This window comes from Chelonia mydas, chromosome 13, assembly GCF_015237465.2.
Source record: "Chelonia mydas isolate rCheMyd1 chromosome 13, rCheMyd1.pri.v2, whole genome shotgun sequence".
Taxonomy (NCBI): Eukaryota; Metazoa; Chordata; order Testudines; family Cheloniidae; genus Chelonia; species Chelonia mydas.
In genome coordinates this window covers 35190602-35207531 of record NC_051253.2, presented here as the reverse complement: position 1 = coordinate 35207531, position 16930 = coordinate 35190602, and the positions used below count along the sequence as shown (strand labels likewise).

General features: G+C 62.5%; 3 protein-coding genes across 4 annotated transcripts; 2 read left to right on the top strand and 1 right to left on the bottom strand.

Moving 5' to 3' along the window:
* The first annotated feature begins 230 nt into the window (after window positions 1-230).
* PSME2 (proteasome activator subunit 2) lies at window positions 231-3277 on the top strand. The gene is made up of 11 exons (XM_037915624.2): window positions 231-364; window positions 1154-1186; window positions 1280-1342; window positions 1582-1671; window positions 1763-1805; window positions 1896-1993; window positions 2114-2182; window positions 2266-2333; window positions 2566-2620; window positions 2798-2884; window positions 3111-3277. The coding sequence occupies exons 1-11, from the start codon at window positions 317-319 to the stop codon at window positions 3189-3191; spliced, it is 735 nt and encodes a 244-aa protein (XP_037771552.1). The 5' UTR covers window positions 231-316; the 3' UTR covers window positions 3192-3277.
* Window positions 3278-4656: 1379 nt separating this feature from the next.
* On the top strand, window positions 4657-6790 carry EMC9 (ER membrane protein complex subunit 9). 2 transcript variants are annotated; one of them, XM_037915728.2, is made up of 6 exons: window positions 4657-4763; window positions 5333-5531; window positions 5695-5771; window positions 5848-5917; window positions 6107-6201; window positions 6482-6790. In XM_037915728.2, exons 2-6 carry the CDS (start codon window positions 5334-5336, stop codon window positions 6660-6662), a joined length of 621 nt encoding a protein of 206 aa, XP_037771656.1. In that variant the 5' UTR covers window positions 4657-4763; window position 5333; the 3' UTR covers window positions 6663-6790. The 2 variants fall into 2 exon arrangements, with proteins under 2 accessions (XP_037771656.1, XP_037771657.1); XM_037915729.2 differs by lacking the exon at window positions 4657-4763 and having other exon boundaries at window positions 5281-5531.
* Window positions 6791-7195: 405 nt separating this feature from the next.
* Window positions 7196-16913, bottom strand: LOC102945971 (nascent polypeptide-associated complex subunit alpha, muscle-specific form). The gene is made up of 11 exons (XM_037915726.2): window positions 14796-16913; window positions 14264-14296; window positions 13967-14029; window positions 13437-13538; window positions 13002-13059; window positions 12786-12883; window positions 11601-11669; window positions 11453-11520; window positions 8490-8544; window positions 8170-8256; window positions 7196-7864 (listed from the first exon to the last, which is right to left on the bottom strand). Exons 1-11 carry the CDS (start codon window positions 15948-15950, stop codon window positions 7784-7786), a joined length of 1869 nt encoding a protein of 622 aa, XP_037771654.2. The 5' UTR covers window positions 15951-16913; the 3' UTR covers window positions 7196-7783.
* Window positions 16914-16930: the final 17 nt, after the last annotated feature.

The following is a 16930-nucleotide window of genomic DNA, read 5'->3' as shown; positions in this document are numbered from 1 at the left end:
CCGGCAGGGGAGGGCAGGGCTGGCAGTGGGGTGACAACAGGCTCTCAGGGGGACCCCAAGGCTGTCAGGGGACGGTAGGGGGCAGGGAGTGGGGGTAGGGGGGGCAGGGAGTGGAGGGTAAGGGAGTAGGGCTGGCAGTGGGGTGCAGGGCCGGCAGAGGGCGGTAAGGGGGGACAGGGGGTCTCAGGGTACCCCAAGGCTGGCAGTGAGGGGCAGGGCCGGCAGGGGGCGGGCCGGGGCGGGCCGGGGGGCGGGCCGGGAGAAGTGAAATCGAAAGGGGTCAGAGCCGGGCCCCGGGGACAGACGGACCGGGACCATGGCCAAGGCCTGTGCTGTGAAAGTCAGCGGGGAGTCCCGCCAGCAGGTGGGGACCCCTAGATGTGGGGTGCAGCGGGGGGCGATGAGATCGGGGGTGCAGCGGGGGGGCGGTGAGATCGGGGGTGCAGCGGGGGGGGCGGTGAGATCGGGGGTGCAAAGGAGAGGAATGGAAACCGGTCCCCCCAGGACCCCACAACTCGTGCATCACCCCCGGGGATCCCCCTTCCGCTTCCCCCGGGGAATCCCCGAGCCGGCCACGTGCTGCGGGGGGAGGGGACCGGCAGGTGGCGCCGTGGGGCAGGGGGAGGGGGCCGGCGGGGGTGCTGTGGGGTGAGGGGGGCGCTGTGCTGTGGGGAGGGGGGTCGGCAGGGGGGGCCGAGGGGCAGGGAGAAGGGCCCAGCTGGCTGTGGGGCACGGGGCCAGCAGGGGCACTGTGCCGTGGGGAGGGGGAGTCACCAGGGGGCGCCGTGCTGTGGGGAGGGGGGTTGGCAGGGGACGCCGAGGGGCAGGGAGAAGGGCCTAGCTGGCTGTGGGGCACGGGGCCAGCAGGGGCACTGTGCCGTGGGGAGGGTGACTCCCCAGGAGGCTCTGTGCTGTGGGGAGGGGGGTTAGCAGGGGGCGCCGAGGGGCAGGGAGAAGGGCCCAGCTGGCTGTGGGGCACAGGGCCAGCAGGGGCACTGTGCCATGGGGCAGGGGGAGGGGGCCGGCAGGGGTGCTGTGGGGCGAGGGGGGGGGCCGTGCTGTGGGGAGGGGGGTCGGCAGGGGACTTGAGCCCTGTGTTCGGGGCTGTGACCCACCCCAGACTCAGCTGCCTTTTCCTGCCCTGTGTTTTTAGGTCGAACACTTCAGGGAATCTCTCTTCAAGGAGGTAAATCTGCCCCCCTCATGATTAACTGCCCCCCACTGGGACTAATTGCCCCCCAAATACCCCCTGTGACCCCTCTCTCTTCCCCCCACCCAGGCTGAGCAATTCCTGTCGACATTTTTACCCCAAAAAATCTTTCAACTGGACAAATTCCTGAAGGTAAGAACTCCCCCTCCCCGTGCACCCCCAAACTCCCCCATGCACTGTCAGTACCCCCTGAGATGGGACCCTCCAACAGCCCTCTGGTGCCCTCAGAGCCCCCTGGTGGGATCCCCCCACATCCCACTCTGGGGTCCCCCCTCACACTGTCAGTGCCCCCCAGGTTGGCCCTCACACTACTGGGGCCCCCCCTTCTGCTGGGAGAGCACCCCCCGCAGGTAACTTTGCTGTCACTGCAGGAGGATTCGTTGAACATCAAGGATCTCTCGACGCTCCGAGCTCCCCTGGATATCCCCATCCCTGACCCACCCCCCAAGGATGAGGATGAGGTGAGTTTTGGGGTAACCCCCCTCCCCCGCATCACTCCACACCCTGCTGGTGAGGGGCTGACCCATTTCCTGTCCCCTTCGCCCCCCACAGGACTCGGCTAACATGGAGACGGATAAGGAGGAGAAGAAGGAGGGTGAGTTTTGGGGAGGTTTTGGGGGGGCAGGATTTGGGGGGGCAGGATTTGGGGTGTGGACTCACCTCCTGTTCTCCCCCCCCCCCCCAGCTCCCAAATGTGGCTACCTGAAGGGCAATGAGGCCATGGTGACGCTGCTGGGCCGGGTCAAGCCGGAGGTGCGGGAGCTGAAGGAGAAATGTGTTTTGGTGAGCCCCCCCAACCCCCTCCCCCACTGCAGCAGTGCCCACAATGGGTGGGGGACGCCAGGGCTGCGAGCTTCCCCTTAGCAGTGCCCTGGCCCCCTCTCACTGTCTCTCTGTCCCCAGGTCATCACCTGGATCCATCACCTGATCCCCAGAATTGAGGATGGGAACGATTTTGGGGTGGCCATTCAGGTAAGGCCCTCTGCCAGTCCCCCCTCTGCCGGTCCCCCCTCTGCAGGCACCCCAATCTCACCCCAATCTTCCCCCCCCCGCAGGAGAAGGTGCTGGAGCGGGTGACAGCCATCAAGACCAAGGTCGAGGGCTTCCAGACAGCCATTTCCAAGTGAGTTTTGCCTTCCCCCATCTCTGCCCCAGGGCATTGTGGGTCACCCCCCGAACCATGTCTCTGCCTCAGGGCATGGTGGGTAATTGCTTACATTGGCTTCCATGCCTACATGCTCCACACTGGTGCCCCAGCCCCAGGTCACTGTGGGTAATGCCCTTCCCATGGGTGTCTGTGCCCCAGGGCACCATGGGTAATGATCTGGGCCCACTCTCTCTCTCTCCACCCCCAGATATTTCTCTGAGCGTGGAGATGCCGTGGCGAAGGCTTCGAAGGAGACCCATGTGGTAAGTGATCAGGGGCTGTGAGCTTCCCCACGGCAGTGCCCAGAGCCAGGGGGGGCAGGGGTCTCTGGGGCTGCGAGCTTCCCCACAGCAGTGCCCTGAGCCAGGGGGAGCTCCGGGGCTGTGAGCTTCCCCACAGCAGTGCCCCCAGCCAGGCTAACCAGCATCCCCTGCCCCCAGATGGATTACCGGACTCTGGTCCACGAGCGGGACGAAGCAGTGTATGGGGAGATCCGGACCATGGTGCTGGACATTCGGGGCTTCTACGTGAGTATGGGGGGCTGGGAATGGGGAGGGGACCCGGGGAGGGTGGTTCTGTGGGGGTCTCAGTGAAGGCTGGGGGGGGCAGGGAACGGGGAGGGGTCCTGGGGGGGGTGTGATTCTGTGGGGGTCTCAGTGAGGGCTGGGGGGGCTCTGATGGGAAGGGGTTTGGTTCAGTGGGGAGTTTGCCCCCCTCCAGCTCCTCTCTTTTGTCTCCCCCGCCACCCACCAGGCCGAGCTGTATCACATCCTCACCCAGAACCTGGAGAAGCTGACAAACCCCAAGGGCGAGGAGAAGCCGTCCATGTACTGAGGGGCCCAGGGTGCCTGCCCCCGAAGTCCTGCCCCCTGGCGGGGGAGGGGCTGGAACCAGACTGCAAATAAACAGCTCCCCCAGAACCTGCCTCCTGTGCTGGTGTTTGGCCCCCGGGCCACTGTGGGGCACGGGCCCCCCCCCCGGCTCTCGGGCCCCCGGGCCACTGTGGGGCACGGGCCCCCCCCCCCCCGGCTCTCGGGCCCCCGGGCCACTGTGGGGCCCGGGCCCCCCCCCCCCCGGCTCTCGGGCCCCCGGGCCACTGTGGGGCACGGGCCCCCCCCCCCCCCGGCTCTCGGGCCCCCGGGCCACTGTGGGGCACGGGCCCCCCCCCCCGGCTCTCGGGCCCCCGGGCCACTGTGGGGCACGGGCCCCCCCCCCCGGCTCTCGGGCCCCCGGGCCACTGTGGGGCACGGGCCCGGCTCTCGGGCCCCCGGGCCACTGTGGGGCACGGGCCCCCCCCCCCGGCTCTCGGGCCCCCGGGCCACTGTGGGGCACCGGCCCCCCCCCCCCCGGCTCTCGGGCCCCCGGGCCACTGTGGGGCACCGGCCCCCCCCCCCCCGGCTCTCGGGCCCCCGGGGCACTGTGGGGCACCGGCCCCCCCCCCCCCGGCTCTCGGGCCCCCGGGCCACTGTGGGGCACCGGCCCCCCCCCCCGGCTCTCGCCCCCCGGGCCACTGTGGGGCACCGGCCCCCCCCCCCCGGCTCTCGCCCCCCGGGCCACTGTGGGGCACCGGCCCCCCCCCCCGGCTCTCGGGCCCCCGGGCCACTGTGGGGCACCGGCCCCCCCCCCCCGGCTCTCGCCCCCCGGGCCACTGTGGGGCACCGGCCCCCCCCCCCCGGCTCTCGCCCCCCGGGGCACTGTGGGGCACCGGCCCCCCCCCCCGGCTCTGGCCCCCCTGGGCACTGTGGGGCACGGCCCCCCCCCCCGGCTCTCGGCCTCCGGGGCAAAGTGGGGCACGGCCCCCCCCCCGGCTCTCGGCCTCCGGGGCACTGTGGGGCACGGCCCCCCCCCGGCTCTCGGCCTCCGGGGCACTGTGGGGCACGGCCCCCCCCCGGCTTTCGGCCCCCGGGGCATTGTGGGTAAATCACCACGGCCCTTCCTTAGAGTCCCATCTGTGCCCCGGGGCATCACGGGTAGGGCCTCGTCATCCCTCCACTGCCCCCCCCCCCGTCATCCCTCCACTGGAGCCGGGAGAACTGGCCCCCCCCGTTTTCTCCGGGGTGCCCCGCGCACGGTGGGTAACGCCCCGCAGCCCCTCCCCCACGGGGCAGGGTTGTGTCTCTGCCGCGGTCTGCGGCTCCTGGGGCTGCTCTAGGCGCCGACTCTATGGCTCTGGAGGACCTGAGGGGGGCAGGTTCGGGACGGGGGCGGCACTCAGCCAATCGGCGAAGAGAGCAGCGGCTCCGTGCCCTTCTGGGGAGGGCGGACCGACCAATCAGGGCCCACAGAACCAAAGCGCGCATTCTAGACGCGATTGGTCGATAGCCAGCCAATCAGAGGGCGAGGGGGTCAGCTGGGGGGGTCTCTGACAGTCAATATTCTGGGGCGGGGCCTCAGTTCTGGGGGAAGGTGGGAGCCCGGGGCGGGAGTGAGGGGCACGGGCACGGGCACGGGCACTGGCGGGGCGGGGCGGGCAGGGGGCTGCGGGGCGGGCGGGAGGGAGGGGCACCGGCAGGGCGGGGGGGCAGGGGGCTGCGGGGCGGGAGTGAGGGGCATCGGCAGGGTGGGGGGCTGCGGTGCGGGAGTGAGGGGCCCTGGCAGGGCGGGGGGGGGCTGCGGGGCGGGAGTGAGGGGCCCTGGCAGGGCAGGGGGCTGCGGGGCGGGAGTGAGGGCACTGGCAGGGGGCTGTGGGGCGGGAGTGAGGGGCACCGGCAGGGCGGGGGGGCAGGGGGCTGCGGGTCGGGAGTGAGGGGCCCTGGCAGGGCAGGGGGCTGCGGGGCGGGAGTGAGGGGCACCGGCAGGGCGGGGGGGCAGGGGGCTGCGGGGCGGGAGTGAGGGGCCCTGGCGGGGCGGGAGTGAGGGGCCCTGGCAGGGCGGGGGGGGCAGGGGGCTGCGGGGCGGGAGTGAGGGGCACCGGCAGGGGGCTGTGGGGCGGGAGTGAGGGGCATCGGCTGTGTTAACCCTTCGCTGTCTGGCAGGATGGCTGAGGTGGAGGTCTCTGCCCGGGCCTATGCCAAGATGTGTCTCCACGCTGCCCGGCACCCCCACGCCGCCGTCAATGGGCTGCTCCTGGGGCACTGGGGGGGCCCCCCCGAGTGTCTGTTTCTCACCGACTGCGTCCCCCTTTTCCATAGCAACTTGGCGCTCAGCGTCATGCTGGAGGTGGCTCTGAACCAGGTGGGCAGCAGGGGGCACCGTGGGTCAGGGGGCGGTCAGGGCTGGGGGGCTCTGTGTGGGGCAGAGGGGGCTGGGCAGGGGGCCTCCATGCAGAGCAGGAGGGGCTGGGTGGGGGGGGCTCAGTGTGGGGCGCGCTCCCCTCTTGATCTGTCCGTCTCCCCAGGTCGATCTGTGGGCGTCCCGCTCTAACCTGCTGGTGGCTGGGTACTACCAGGCCAATGCCGGGCTGGACGACATGAGGTAACTTTGGGGGTTCCCAGGGAGGCAGGGAGGGGGTCCCCCTTCCCCCCTGACATCTCTCCTGCCCCCCATGTAGCCCCACCCCTCTGGCTCTGAAGATGGCTGGACGCCTGGCCGAGTTCTCTGAGGGTGCTGTGTTGATCATGGTGAGATTTGGGGGTCTGGGAGGCTGGAGGGGGCCCCCGGGGGCAGGGTGTGTGTGTGTGGGGGGGCTGTGGTCAGGGACCCCTGGGGGTGCCTATGGTGGTGGGGGGTTGTGATTGACATTTGGGGGTTGGTGTGGGGATATCTTCCCAGCGTGGCCCCCAACTGCCCCCCCTTCTCCCTCCCCCCAGCTGGATAACCAGAAACTGACCATGAACCCCCGCGTGCCCCCCGTCATTGTGCTGGAGCAGCAGGATCGGCACTGGCTCCCCAAGGACAAGAACCTGTGAGTGGGGTTCCCCCCAAACCCACCATGGGCCCCCTACACTACCCATCCTCTGGAAATGGGACCCAGGTGTCCGGGACGGTGCCCCACAGGCTCCCAGCCCTTAGGGTGACTGGGGATGGGACCCAGGCATCCAGGATGGTGCCTTTCTCTCTTCCAGTCCTCAGGGTGACTGGGGATGGGACCCAAGCAGGCACCCCACACGCTCCCAGCCCTCAGGGTGACCGGGGATGGGACCCAGGCGTCCGGGACTCACCGCGCCCCCTCCTATCTTTTTCAGAGTCATGTGGCGCGACTGGGAATCCTCCCGTCACATTTGCAAGACCCTGCTGGAGGCTAAAGCTCACACTCGATTGGTTGACTTTGACGCCCACCTTGATGACATCAGACGGGACTGGACCAATCAGCACCTCAACACCGAGATCACCCGGCTGGTGTCTGTCGCCAACGGCAGCGCCTGAAGAACCCTATTGGCTGGCCTGGGGAAGCCGGGGCTGTATTCTGATTGGCCTGCTTGGAACAATGGCACGCCCCCATTGGCTGGCCTAGATGCCAATTCACCCCCAAGTAAAGACTCAACTGACTTTCACTGATTCCTTTATATTTATTCCCCCCATTCCCCTCCCCCCAGATTGGCCCTTCCCCCAACGAGCCCAGCCTCCTCCCCCTTGGCCTCACATCGGACCCCCAATGTTAAATTTAGGTCCCGTTTTTGGCTACGTTTTTGCAGATTTCACAAAGTTTTTTATTTTGGCCTTTAATTTCCTTCATTTTATTTTTATTTCTTTCCTTTTCGGCACCTGATCGTTCCATTGTTTTCCCAGCATCCTCCTCCTCCCCCAAGCGATGGGCGTCGGACAGCAAAAACCAAAGGCCATTCAATGCCCCAAACCTCCTGACATGAAAACTATGACCATAAAACCCCCCAAGGAATTGTCTAGAACACCCCATTCACCACCGATGTCTGACCCAACAGAATTTGGGAGCCGTTTTCTTTCCATTCGTTCATTTTATTTTATTGCAACTCCTTAAAATGCTAAGGAACATAAAGTAAAAATCGTTGCCAAAAGGACAAAATAAGGAATTAAAATGCCAAAAAACTAAATTTCTGGGGGCAAAACCTTTCATTTAACGCAGAGTTTCGGATTTCTGTTTCTGGGATTTGTTTTTACATTCATGGTTTCCATTTCATGACACTTGTCGTACTGAATTTCTCTCATTTGGCTGTTTTACAGCTTTTCTTCATTGTGACCAGGTGAATTTTTGGCATTTCATGCAGACTTGGAGGCAGAGAATTTGTTGCCATCAGATCTCATCCTTTCATTAATTTTTTTGATGCTTAATTTTCTCCATTTTTTTGGCATCCTTAAAATTATTTCACAATTTTGTTTTGGGCCGTTCAGTTTCCTTTTTTGGTGAAGTTTTTGGCATTTTGTTGCCTTTTTTTTAAATCAAAACCAGCCGTGAAACCCCTAAAGGTCTAATTTTCTGATCGGCAGCAGACGGCAAGACAGGAAGTCCCGCCTTTGCCTCTCTTTCCAACCTGCCCTGTGATTGGTGGAGGCCAGAGGTGAAAGGTCGTTCAGTAGATCATGCCCTTGGTTTCTCCCCGCGGCTTCTTGATCTTCTCAAAGTTCTTGACCACGATGTCGTAAAGAATGGCCTGGGGGTGGGAGGAGATGGGAGAGTCGGTCTAGTATTGGGGTGCTGCTGGCTTCTAGGGGTGAAGCTAAATTAGGGGTTCACCTCTGTCCCTACCCTGAAGGATCCAGGTCTTCTGGGGTCCATTTAATGTTGGCCTTCAACCCCCACCCCAAACCCACTCCCACCCAGAGAAGCCCCCCAACTCGGCTGTCTCTCCTTCCCCAGATGGCTGAGGCTGGGGCAGCCTGAGAGTGCACTCTCCCAGCTGTTCCCCTCAATCCCCCTGGCCCCAACCCCCCTGATTCTCTCCAGCCCCCCACTCACGTAGAGGTTCCGGATTTCCATCACCATCAGCCGGATCTCAGCGTATTGCGCCTCGTCCAATTCGTGCACCAGCTGCCGGTAATCGCCCTGTGTGGGGTAGAGCCGGGGACATGAGAGGCCAGTGTCTCCTCCTCACCAGCCCTGGGGTCCCAGAGCCCCTGCTGGGGAACCGTGGCGGCCAGGCACCCCCTCTCCCACGCAGTGGAGAACCCTGGCATCCGGGCACCCCGCAGTGGGGAACCCTGGAATCCAGGCAGCCCCCCTCCCACGCAGTGGAGAACCCTGGCGTCCGGGCAGCTGCACCCGTCTCAGACACTCACCACATGAGGATTTTTGGCCGCTTTAGCCACCGCGTCGCCTCTCTCGGAAAAATACCTGTGGGCAAGGTGGGGGGGAGGGGATCAGAAGTCAGAGCTGAAGCCCCAAACTGGGGGGCGGTCTCATTGCTGGGAGGGGGGGCCTGGGAGGCGGCTTCCCCCAAGGGTAGCCCAATCTCTCCACAGTGCGACGCTGACAAAGTTTTGGGGCAGTGAGAATTTCCTTGTTTTCCACCCTCCCAACATAACAAAATTGCAGCAAATGGAACGCAAGCCCCTCCCCCCCCCCCCGCCCCGAACCAGTACACGATCTGCATTTAAGGAAGTTAAGCTGCATTCAAACCCTCTTTTTGCCGCGTTCATTTATTTTGCACTGAGCAGCATTTGGCTTGTTACGTTTCCTTCGGGGGTGGGCGCTTTGGTTTTGCAAGACTGAAACTAAAATCGGAAATGCCAAATTTTTCATCTTGAGGAAACGCCAACGACCAATGAATTTTAGTGTGCACAAATACTGGTCCCTGCAAAGTACTATGGCTCCTTGTACTAACCACAAATTCGATTTGTAACACACAACTGTACGTGCAAAATTGTGAGGCTTGCAACGACCAAATCAAACCGGCTGGCACTTTGGGTTGCAATCAGAAAGGAGTTTTTTAAAAATTCAAACAATATTAAAGGTCGCAAAGCAAATTTAAAAGACAATGAAAGGCCATTTTCAAATGTTTGCAATTTTCATATTTTGCGCTCAATGCCATTAATTGTTATTAATTTGCTCTTTTTACAGCCTTCATTAATTTTGCATCAATTATTTTCCACATTTTAGATTCCTTGAGGGGTTTTTTTTAGATTAAAAGTTTGACGGGTGATAGATTTTGCATTTCAATTGTTTTTGCAACCCGTAGTATTTTGCATTGGACACAATTCATTGGTGTTAAACGTTCCTCTCTTGTGGCAAGCGTTGGGGTTTTTTTTTGCATTTTATATTTGGTTTTGCATTCTAGTCTGACGTGCAACCGTTGCCGGTTTGCACTGGAAAATTTCCCCTTCGCTGCTTTTCACGGTGTTTTTATATTTTCATTTCTTTCTTTATTTTGGCAAACTAAAATGGTTTGCATTGGACAGAAGTTTTTTGCATTCTGGAAACGAACTTTTTTTTGCTAGTTTTCAAGCTTAAATGTTATGTGGAAACTATGTTTTATTGCATTTAATTTCCTTTTTTTGGGGGGGGAGGGCAGGACAATTTTGCATTTACTCTTTACAGCTTTATTAATTGCAAATTCAGTTGCTAATTTCACAAACACATGTCCCTGTGCTTGCTTTTAGGCCTTTTACTCATGATACTTACACCCACTAGTAAAGTTAAGCCCATGTACAATACATGTTTGTAGGATTGTGGCTGAAAGGTTTTTACAATCTTTAAATTTGCATCCAACAAATGTTTTTTACAGTAACCGTTCCCCTTTGCATCCTTCACATTTTCCATTTAATGGTTTTTGCATCTACTGACACGATGCATTTTAACTCCCTTTGTAAATTACAAAATACGAAGGCTCCAAAGGAGAGGGGAAAGTGTAACGCAAACCTTCTTAAAATATCAACTGCAATGTAAAATGCACATTTTAAGCTTGGGGGGCAGGAAGCAGAATGTGTGTGGGGCAGAGAGAAATTTTTAATGCAAACAAATGTTATGAAATGCAAGTTTTCTGGTTCGGAAACAAAAATTAAATGCAGGGAAACGTTCAAAGTAAAAAAATAAACCTGCCAAATGAGGGAATGTTAGTGCCTAAAAAAGGGAAAGTACTGAGGGTGTCAACGTACCTTTTTCGCTGGTTGGTTTGTTTGCATTTTAGTTTCCTTAATTTGGCTTTTGCAAATTAAAATTCTTGCATATAATTCAGAAAATGGCTGCGAAGGGACTGAGGAAACAATTGTTTTGGATGAAACTAAAGGCCAATTTAACTCGGGAAAACCAATGTGAAAACATTTCAAATGGACAACTGTAATTTGCAAACAAACAGAAATTTAATGGAAAACCCCTTGGAAGTGCAGAACTTTAAGGGTGCAGAAACAGGCCAGGTAAACTCAGATTTGATTTTTAAACAGGTTTTTTTAAATTAAAATTAAGTGGAAAATTTTCTATTCCCCAAAAAACCAAACCAAACCGCCACCGAACCATAAAGGTTGAGAACGTCGTCAAATGCAAACGTTCGAACTGTTAATGAAAAAAAAAAAAGCAGCAACTTGTGAAATGCAAAACGGCCTTTTTGTCACCTTGCCAGGCCACATCTCTCAAAAGATTTTGCATTAAAATGTTCTTTTTCTCGTCGCTGCTTATCGGTTTCCCACTGACGAAAGTGACTTGGGCATTGAAATGTCCTTGGTTTCTGATGGCCCTAAAACTTTTGCTGTGAACAAAACTTTCCAGCCCCCACTTTTGCAGAAACCGTCCTCTCTTCCGCAGCTGATTAAAACCAGGAACAAACTTGGGGTCGTTTGTAGTCGCCTCCTTTGGGGGCCAAGCTTAAAAACTTGCATTTCAACAACATTTGGCATTTTAATTCCTCACGTGTGAAAATGACGTTTGCTTTTAATGAGGATTTTTGGCATTGAATTTCCCTGCTTTTTTGAATAATTTCTCAGTGTTGGACAACGCACTTGGTATTTAATTTCCTTGGGGGTTTTGCAAGCGTAAAACGTGGCACTGAAAGAAGTGTGTTGCCATTTCGATTCCTTGCGTTGTTGGGAAAAAATCCAGTTTCTCAGCAATTAACTCCCTTGGATTTTTCGAATTTTATTCCCCCTGCATTTAACAGCAGCTTTTGCCCTTGAATTTTCTTGGTTCTTGTGGGTGGTTGGTTGATTCTTTGTCATGCTTTTAATCAAGTTGACTGGGATGGGGTGGGGGGGGAGGGGTCGTCCCTGGCTTGGATTTGGGGGCAAAGGGGTCCCCCAAAATTGGGACTCACTTGGAGATCTGGGTCTGAAATCCTTCCAGCTTCGTCCGCAAGGCCGTCATCAGCTCAAACACCTTCTCCTGGGGCGGGGAAGAGGAGGGACAATGAGATGGGTGGGTGGGGAAAGAGGGGGGCAGGCTGGAGAAGGGGAGGCACTCACCTGGACTGCAACCCCAAAATTATTGCCGTCTTCGATACGGGGCACCTGGAGTTGAACCCAGACAGTGACCTGGGGGGGAGAGAGACCATGAGTGTGTATCTGTCTGTCCCTGCTGCCCCCTGCTGGCGGGGATGGGACCCGCTGGGTGTGTTACCCAGGGGTGTCGTGCATCCTCTTGTGCTGTGTGCACGGGGGGCGAGCGTCGTGCGGGGGGCATGTTTCACGGCGGCCTGGCCGGGGTCGTGCTGCGCGCACGGGGGGCGAGCGTCGTGCGGGGGGCGTGCTGCCCGGCGGCCTGGCCGGGGTCGTGCTGCGCGCACGGGGGGCGGGCGTCGTGCGAGGGCATGTTTCACGGCGGCCTGGCCGGGGTCGTGCTGCGCGCATGGGGGGTGAGCGTCGTGCGGGGGGCGTGTTTCACGGCGGCCTGGCCGGGGTCGTGCTGTGCGCACGGGGGGCAAGCGTCGTGCGGGGGGCGTGTTTCACGGCGGCCTGGCTGGGGTCGTGCTGCGCGCACGGGGGGCAAGCGTCGTGCGGGGGGCGTGTTTCACGGCGGCCTGGCCGGGGTCGTGCTGTGCGCACGGGGGGCGAGCGTCGTACGGGGGGCGTGTATCACGTGGCCTGGCTGGGGTCGTGCTGCGCGCACGGGGGGGGCGGGCGGCGTGCGGGGGGCGTGTTTCACGGCGGCCTGGCCGGGGTCGTGCTGTGCGCGCACGGGGGGCGGGCGTCATGCGGGGGGCATGTTTCACGGTGGCCTGGCTGGAGTCGTGCTGCACGCACGGGGGTGCGAGCGTCGTGCGGGGGGCGTGTTTCACGGCGGCCTGGCCGGGGTCGTGCTGCGCGCACAGGGGTGCGAGCATCGTGCGGGGGGCGTGTTTCACGGCGGCCTGGCTGGAGTCGTGCTGTGCGCACGGGGGGCGGGCGTCGTGCGGGGGGCGTGTTTCACGGTGGCCTGGCTGGGGTCGTGCTGCGCGCACGGGGGGGCGGGCGTCATGCGGGGGGCGTGTTTCACGGCAGCCTGGCCGGGGTCGTGCTGCGCACACGGGGGTGCGAGCGTCGTGCGGGGGGCGTGTTTCACGGCGGCCTGGCCGGGGTCGTGCTGCGCACACGGGGGGGCGGGCGTCGTGCGGGGGGCGTGTTTCACGGCGGCCTGGCTGGAGTCATGCTATGGCTCCGTCTCGTACTCACCAGCCCCAGCTCCTCCTTGGCGTCCTGGATCTCGGCTTTCACCCGGCTCACCAGCCCCACAACCGTCTCGTTGCTGCTCACGGGGCCACAGGGGGGTGCTGGGGAGAGACAGAAAAACGGGGGGGTCGGACCCACAGACCCCCCAGAAGCAATGGGGGGCAGGGGCCCAACCCCCGTCAATGGAGGGCCTCCCCAAGATCTGGGCCCCCCACTCACCTTTATCCTCCTCCTCTGACTTCTTCTCGTCTTTCTTCTCATCCTTCTTCTCTTCCTTCTGCTCCCGGACGAGAAGGACAGGGAGAAAATGGGGGTTCAGTGGGGCTCCCGGCCTCCTCCCAAACACCCTCCTCCCTTGAGGGGTGACCAAGCTATAGAGCCCTCCCACCCTCTCAAATTTCCTCCTGGCCACAGAAGAACCAAATGTGAAAATGGAGGTAAAAAGACCCCCCAGACCCGCCCCCAAATTCTCCCTCCTCTGGTGAACCCCCAAAAGAACCGAGTGAGAAAATGGTGGTGCAGGGAGGGAGACAGCCCCAGATCTGCCCCATGGGTTTGTGGGGCCCTCATGACCCGAGCCCTGCCCCCATTCTCAGCTGTCACGCCAGGGGGTGTGTTGGGGTCCCCCCCGATGTTGGGGTCCCCCCAACTCACCTTGCGGCGCTCGGCTTTGGCCTTCTCCTTGGCAGGGTCAGGGATGGGGATGTCAAGTGGGGCCCGCAGGGACTCGAGGTCCCCCACGTTCAGTGCTGGGTCCTGGGGGGACAGGGAGGGGTGGTGAGCAGCTGGACCCCCTGGAGTGACCTTTCACCCTCTGCCCCAACCCCCCTCTCCTGGCCCCCCACCTTGCCCCCCAATGCTCCTTCTCAGCTCCCCATGATCCCCCCACCCTTCTCTCCTGAGTCACCAATCCTGTTCCCAGTCCCCCATACTTCCCCCACCCATCCCCCAATCCTCTTCCAGCCCCCACATTCCCCCAAACCCCTTTTTGCCCCCGCCCCCAAATCTGCCTCCCACCCTCTGCCCCCCAAAACCCTCTAAAGTCCCTCCGTGCTCCCTTCCCCTCCAGCCTCCTGACGGTCCCCTTAAATCCCTCCAACCCATGTCCCAGGCAAACCCACATCCCCGCTCCCCCCCCATCCTCTGCCCCCCCCATTAATCCTCCCTCCCTGCCCCCCAAATACCTTGAGGAAAGCATCCAGCTGAGTCATCTTACTGGGGAACCGGGTCCCAACGAGTGCTTCAGCCTGGCGGATGGGGAGAGGGTCAGTATGGGGGAGGCACTGCTGGGGGGAAGCTCGCAGCCCCTTGTCCCCCTCCCTCCTGCTGGCTGGGGGCACGGCTGGGGGGAAGCTCACAGCCCCTTGTCCCCCTCCCTCCCGCTGGCTGGGGGCACGGCTGGGGGGAAGCTCGCAGCCCCTTGTCCCCCTCCCTCCCGCTGGCTGGGGGCACTGCTGGGGGGGAAGCTCGCAGCGTCTCACCTGGGTGCAGAGCTGGGTCCGGAAGGAATCCACCTGGGAAGAGGGGGGGGGGAAATTTTTGGGGGGGTCAAATGTCCCAGCAGGACGCTCCCTCCGCGTCGTCCCCACCCCGGGCACTCCGCCAACCCACATATCCCCCCCCCATCCCGGGCACGCCGCCAGGCCCCGACACCCGATCCCCCCGGCCACCTGTCCGGCCTTGCCCCATCTGCGCTGGTGATGGGGCGTGGAGGGGCCCTCCCCCCGGCCTGGGAACCTACTGCCCCATGGAAACCTCTCCACTGGGGTCACTGCACTGCCCCCTCGGGCTTGGGGAAGGACAGAGACCCCTCATCTACCCCCAGCTGCACCCCAAATTCCCCAGACAGGCCCCCCTCCCAGCTCCCCCGAGCCCAGCCCCCCCCCGCTCCCCCGAACCCCTCCGAGCCAAGCCCTCCCCCGCCCCACTCCCCCTCCCTGTCCTCCCAACCAGGCCCCACATAAATCTGCCCCCCCCGTCCCGCATTTCCCCAGCCAAGGCCCCTCCCCTCACCTGGGCCTCGGCCTGGGGGCTGACCCGCAGCGCAGCCATGGCGGGGGGGTCGCTGGGGGGCGGGTGGCGGAGCTGGGGGGCGCGTGGCGCGGGGGGATGATGGTGCGAGTTGACAAGTGAAAACGAAAGTGACGGAGCCGCGGGGCGGGGGTGGAAGTCCCGGCCGAGTGAGGGGGGCGGGTCCGAGCTGCGAACTTCCCCCAGCAGTGCCCCCAGCGGGGGAGGGATATCCAGGCTGCGACCTTCCCCCAGCCGTGACCCCCGTGGGGGAGGGATGGCCGGGCTGCGAGCTTCCCCCAGCAGTGTCCCCAGTGGGGGAGGGATGGCCGGCCTGTGAGCTTCTCCCGGCAGTGCCCCCCGTGGGGGAGGGATGGCCGAGCTTCCCACAGCAGTGCCCCCCTTGGGGGAGGTATGGCCAGGCTGCGAGCTTCCCCCAGCAGTGTCCCCAGTGGGGGAAGGATGGCCAGGCTGCAAGCTGGGGGAGGGATGGCCGGCCTGTGAGCTTCTCCCGGCAGTGCCCCCCGTGGGGGAGGGATGGCCGAGCTTCCCACAGCAGTGCCCCCCTTGGGGGAGGTATGGCCAGGCTGCGAGCTTCCCCCAGCAGTGTCCCCAGTGGGGGAGGGATGACCGGGCTGCAAGCTTCCCCCGGCAGTGTCCCCAGTGGGGGAGGGATGGCCGGGCTGTGAGCTTCCTCCAGCAGTGTCCCCAGTGGGGGAGGGATGGACGGCCTGTGAGCTTCTCCCGGCAGTGTCCCCCCGTGGGGGAGGGATGGCCGGCCTGTGAGCTTCCTCCAGCAGTGCCCCCCGTGGGGGAGGGATGGCCGAGCTTCCCACAGCAGTGCCCCCCATGGGGGAGGTATGGCCAGGCTGTGAGCTTCCCCCAGCAGTGTCCCCAGTGGGGGAGGGATGGCCAGGCTGCAAGCTGGGGGAGGGATGGCCGGCCTGTGAGCTTCCCCCAGCAGTGCCCGCAGAGGGCGGGGTGTATGGCTCCAGGCTGTGAGCTTGCTCCAGCAGTGCCCCCAGGGGGGGTGGTCCGGGTTGCAAACTTCCCCCAGCAGTGTCCCCAGTAGGGGAGGGATGTCCAGGCTGCGACCTTCCCCCAGCAGTGCCCCCCGTGGGGGAGGGATGGCCGAGCTTCCCACAGCAGTGCCCCCATGGGGGAGGGATGGCTGGGCTGCGAGCTTCCCCCAGCAGTGCCCCCAGCGAGGGTGGTCCAGGTTGCAAACTTCCCCCGGCAGTGTTCCCAGGCGGGGACGGATGTCCAGGCTGCGATCTTCCCCCAGCTGTGACCCCAGTGCGGGGAGGTATGGCCAGGCTGCAAGCTTCCCCCAGCAGTGCCCCCAGGGGGTGAGGTGTGTGGGTTTGTGCTGTAAGCTTCCCCCAGCAGTGCCCGCAGGGGGTGGGGTGTATGGCTCCAGGCTGGAAGCTTCCCCCCCCCGCCTACAGTGCCCCCAGCTGTGGGAGTGGGGTTGCTGAGCTGTGAACTTCCCACAGCAGTGCCCTCTGTTGGGGGAGGGAGGACTCCAGGGATGCAAACTTCCCCCAGCAGTGTCCCCAGCGGGGGTGGTCCAGGTTGCAAACTTCTCCTGTCAGTGGCCCCGGGGGAGAGGGATGTCCAGGCTGCGACCTTCCCCCAGCAGTGTCTCCAGTGGGGGAGGGATGGCCAGGCTGTGAGCTTCCCCCAGCAGTGCCCTCAGCGAGGGTGGTCCAGGTTGCGAACTTCCCCCAGCAGCGTTCCCAGGTGGGGAGGGATGTCCAGGCTGTGACCTTCCCCAAGCTGTGACCCTAGTGGGGGAAGGGACGGCCAGGCTGCAAGCTTCCCCCAGCAGTGCCCCCCAGGGGGAGATATGGCCAGGCTGCAAGCTTCTTTTAGCAGTGCCCCCAGGGGGTGAGGTGTGTGGGTCTGTGCTGTAAGCTTCCCCCAGCAGTGCCCGCAGGGGCCGGAGTGTATGGCTCCAGGCTGGGAGCTTCCCCCTCCCCTCGCCCGCAGTGCCCCCAGCTGTGGGAGTGGGGTTGCTGAGCTGTGAGCTTCCCACGGCAGTGCCCTCTGCTGGGGGGGGGGGAGGGAGGACTCCAGGGCTGCGAGCTTTCCCCCAGCAGTGCCCCCCCCAGGCTATTCCCCCGGATGCCAGGGTC

What these genes read in the sequence shown, in the direction of transcription:
- EMC9 (XM_037915728.2), top strand. Translation starts at nt 5,334, where the DNA reads ATGGCTGAGGTGGAGGTCTCTGCCCGGGCCTATGCCAAGATGTGTCTC. An exon ending in TGGAGGTGGCTCTGAACCAG is followed by an intron (nt 5,532 to 5,694) that starts GTGGGCAGCAGG and finishes CCGTCTCCCCAG; the next exon opens with GTCGATCTGTGGGCGTCCCG. An exon ending in CTCCCCAAGGACAAGAACCT is followed by an intron (nt 6,202 to 6,481) that starts GTGAGTGGGGTT and finishes TATCTTTTTCAG; the next exon opens with AGTCATGTGGCGCGACTGGG.
- LOC102945971 (XM_037915726.2), bottom strand. Translation starts at nt 15,950, where the DNA reads ATGGGGGCACTGCTGTGGGAAGCTCGGCCATCCCTCCCCCACGGGGGG. An exon ending in GTCAGAGGAGGAGGATAAAG is followed by an intron (nt 12,884 to 13,001) that starts GTGAGTGGGGGG and finishes GTCTCTCCCCAG; the next exon opens with CACCCCCCTGTGGCCCCGTG. An exon ending in CCAAGGAGGAGCTGGGGCTG is followed by an intron (nt 11,670 to 12,785) that starts GTGAGTACGAGA and finishes TCTCCCCCCCAG; the next exon opens with GTCACTGTCTGGGTTCAACT.
- PSME2 (XM_037915624.2), top strand. Translation starts at nt 317, where the DNA reads ATGGCCAAGGCCTGTGCTGTGAAAGTCAGCGGGGAGTCCCGCCAGCAG. An exon ending in AACTGGACAAATTCCTGAAG is followed by an intron (nt 1,343 to 1,581) that starts GTAAGAACTCCC and finishes CTGTCACTGCAG; the next exon opens with GAGGATTCGTTGAACATCAA. An exon ending in TAAGGAGGAGAAGAAGGAGG is followed by an intron (nt 1,806 to 1,895) that starts GTGAGTTTTGGG and finishes CCCCCCCCCCAG; the next exon opens with CTCCCAAATGTGGCTACCTG.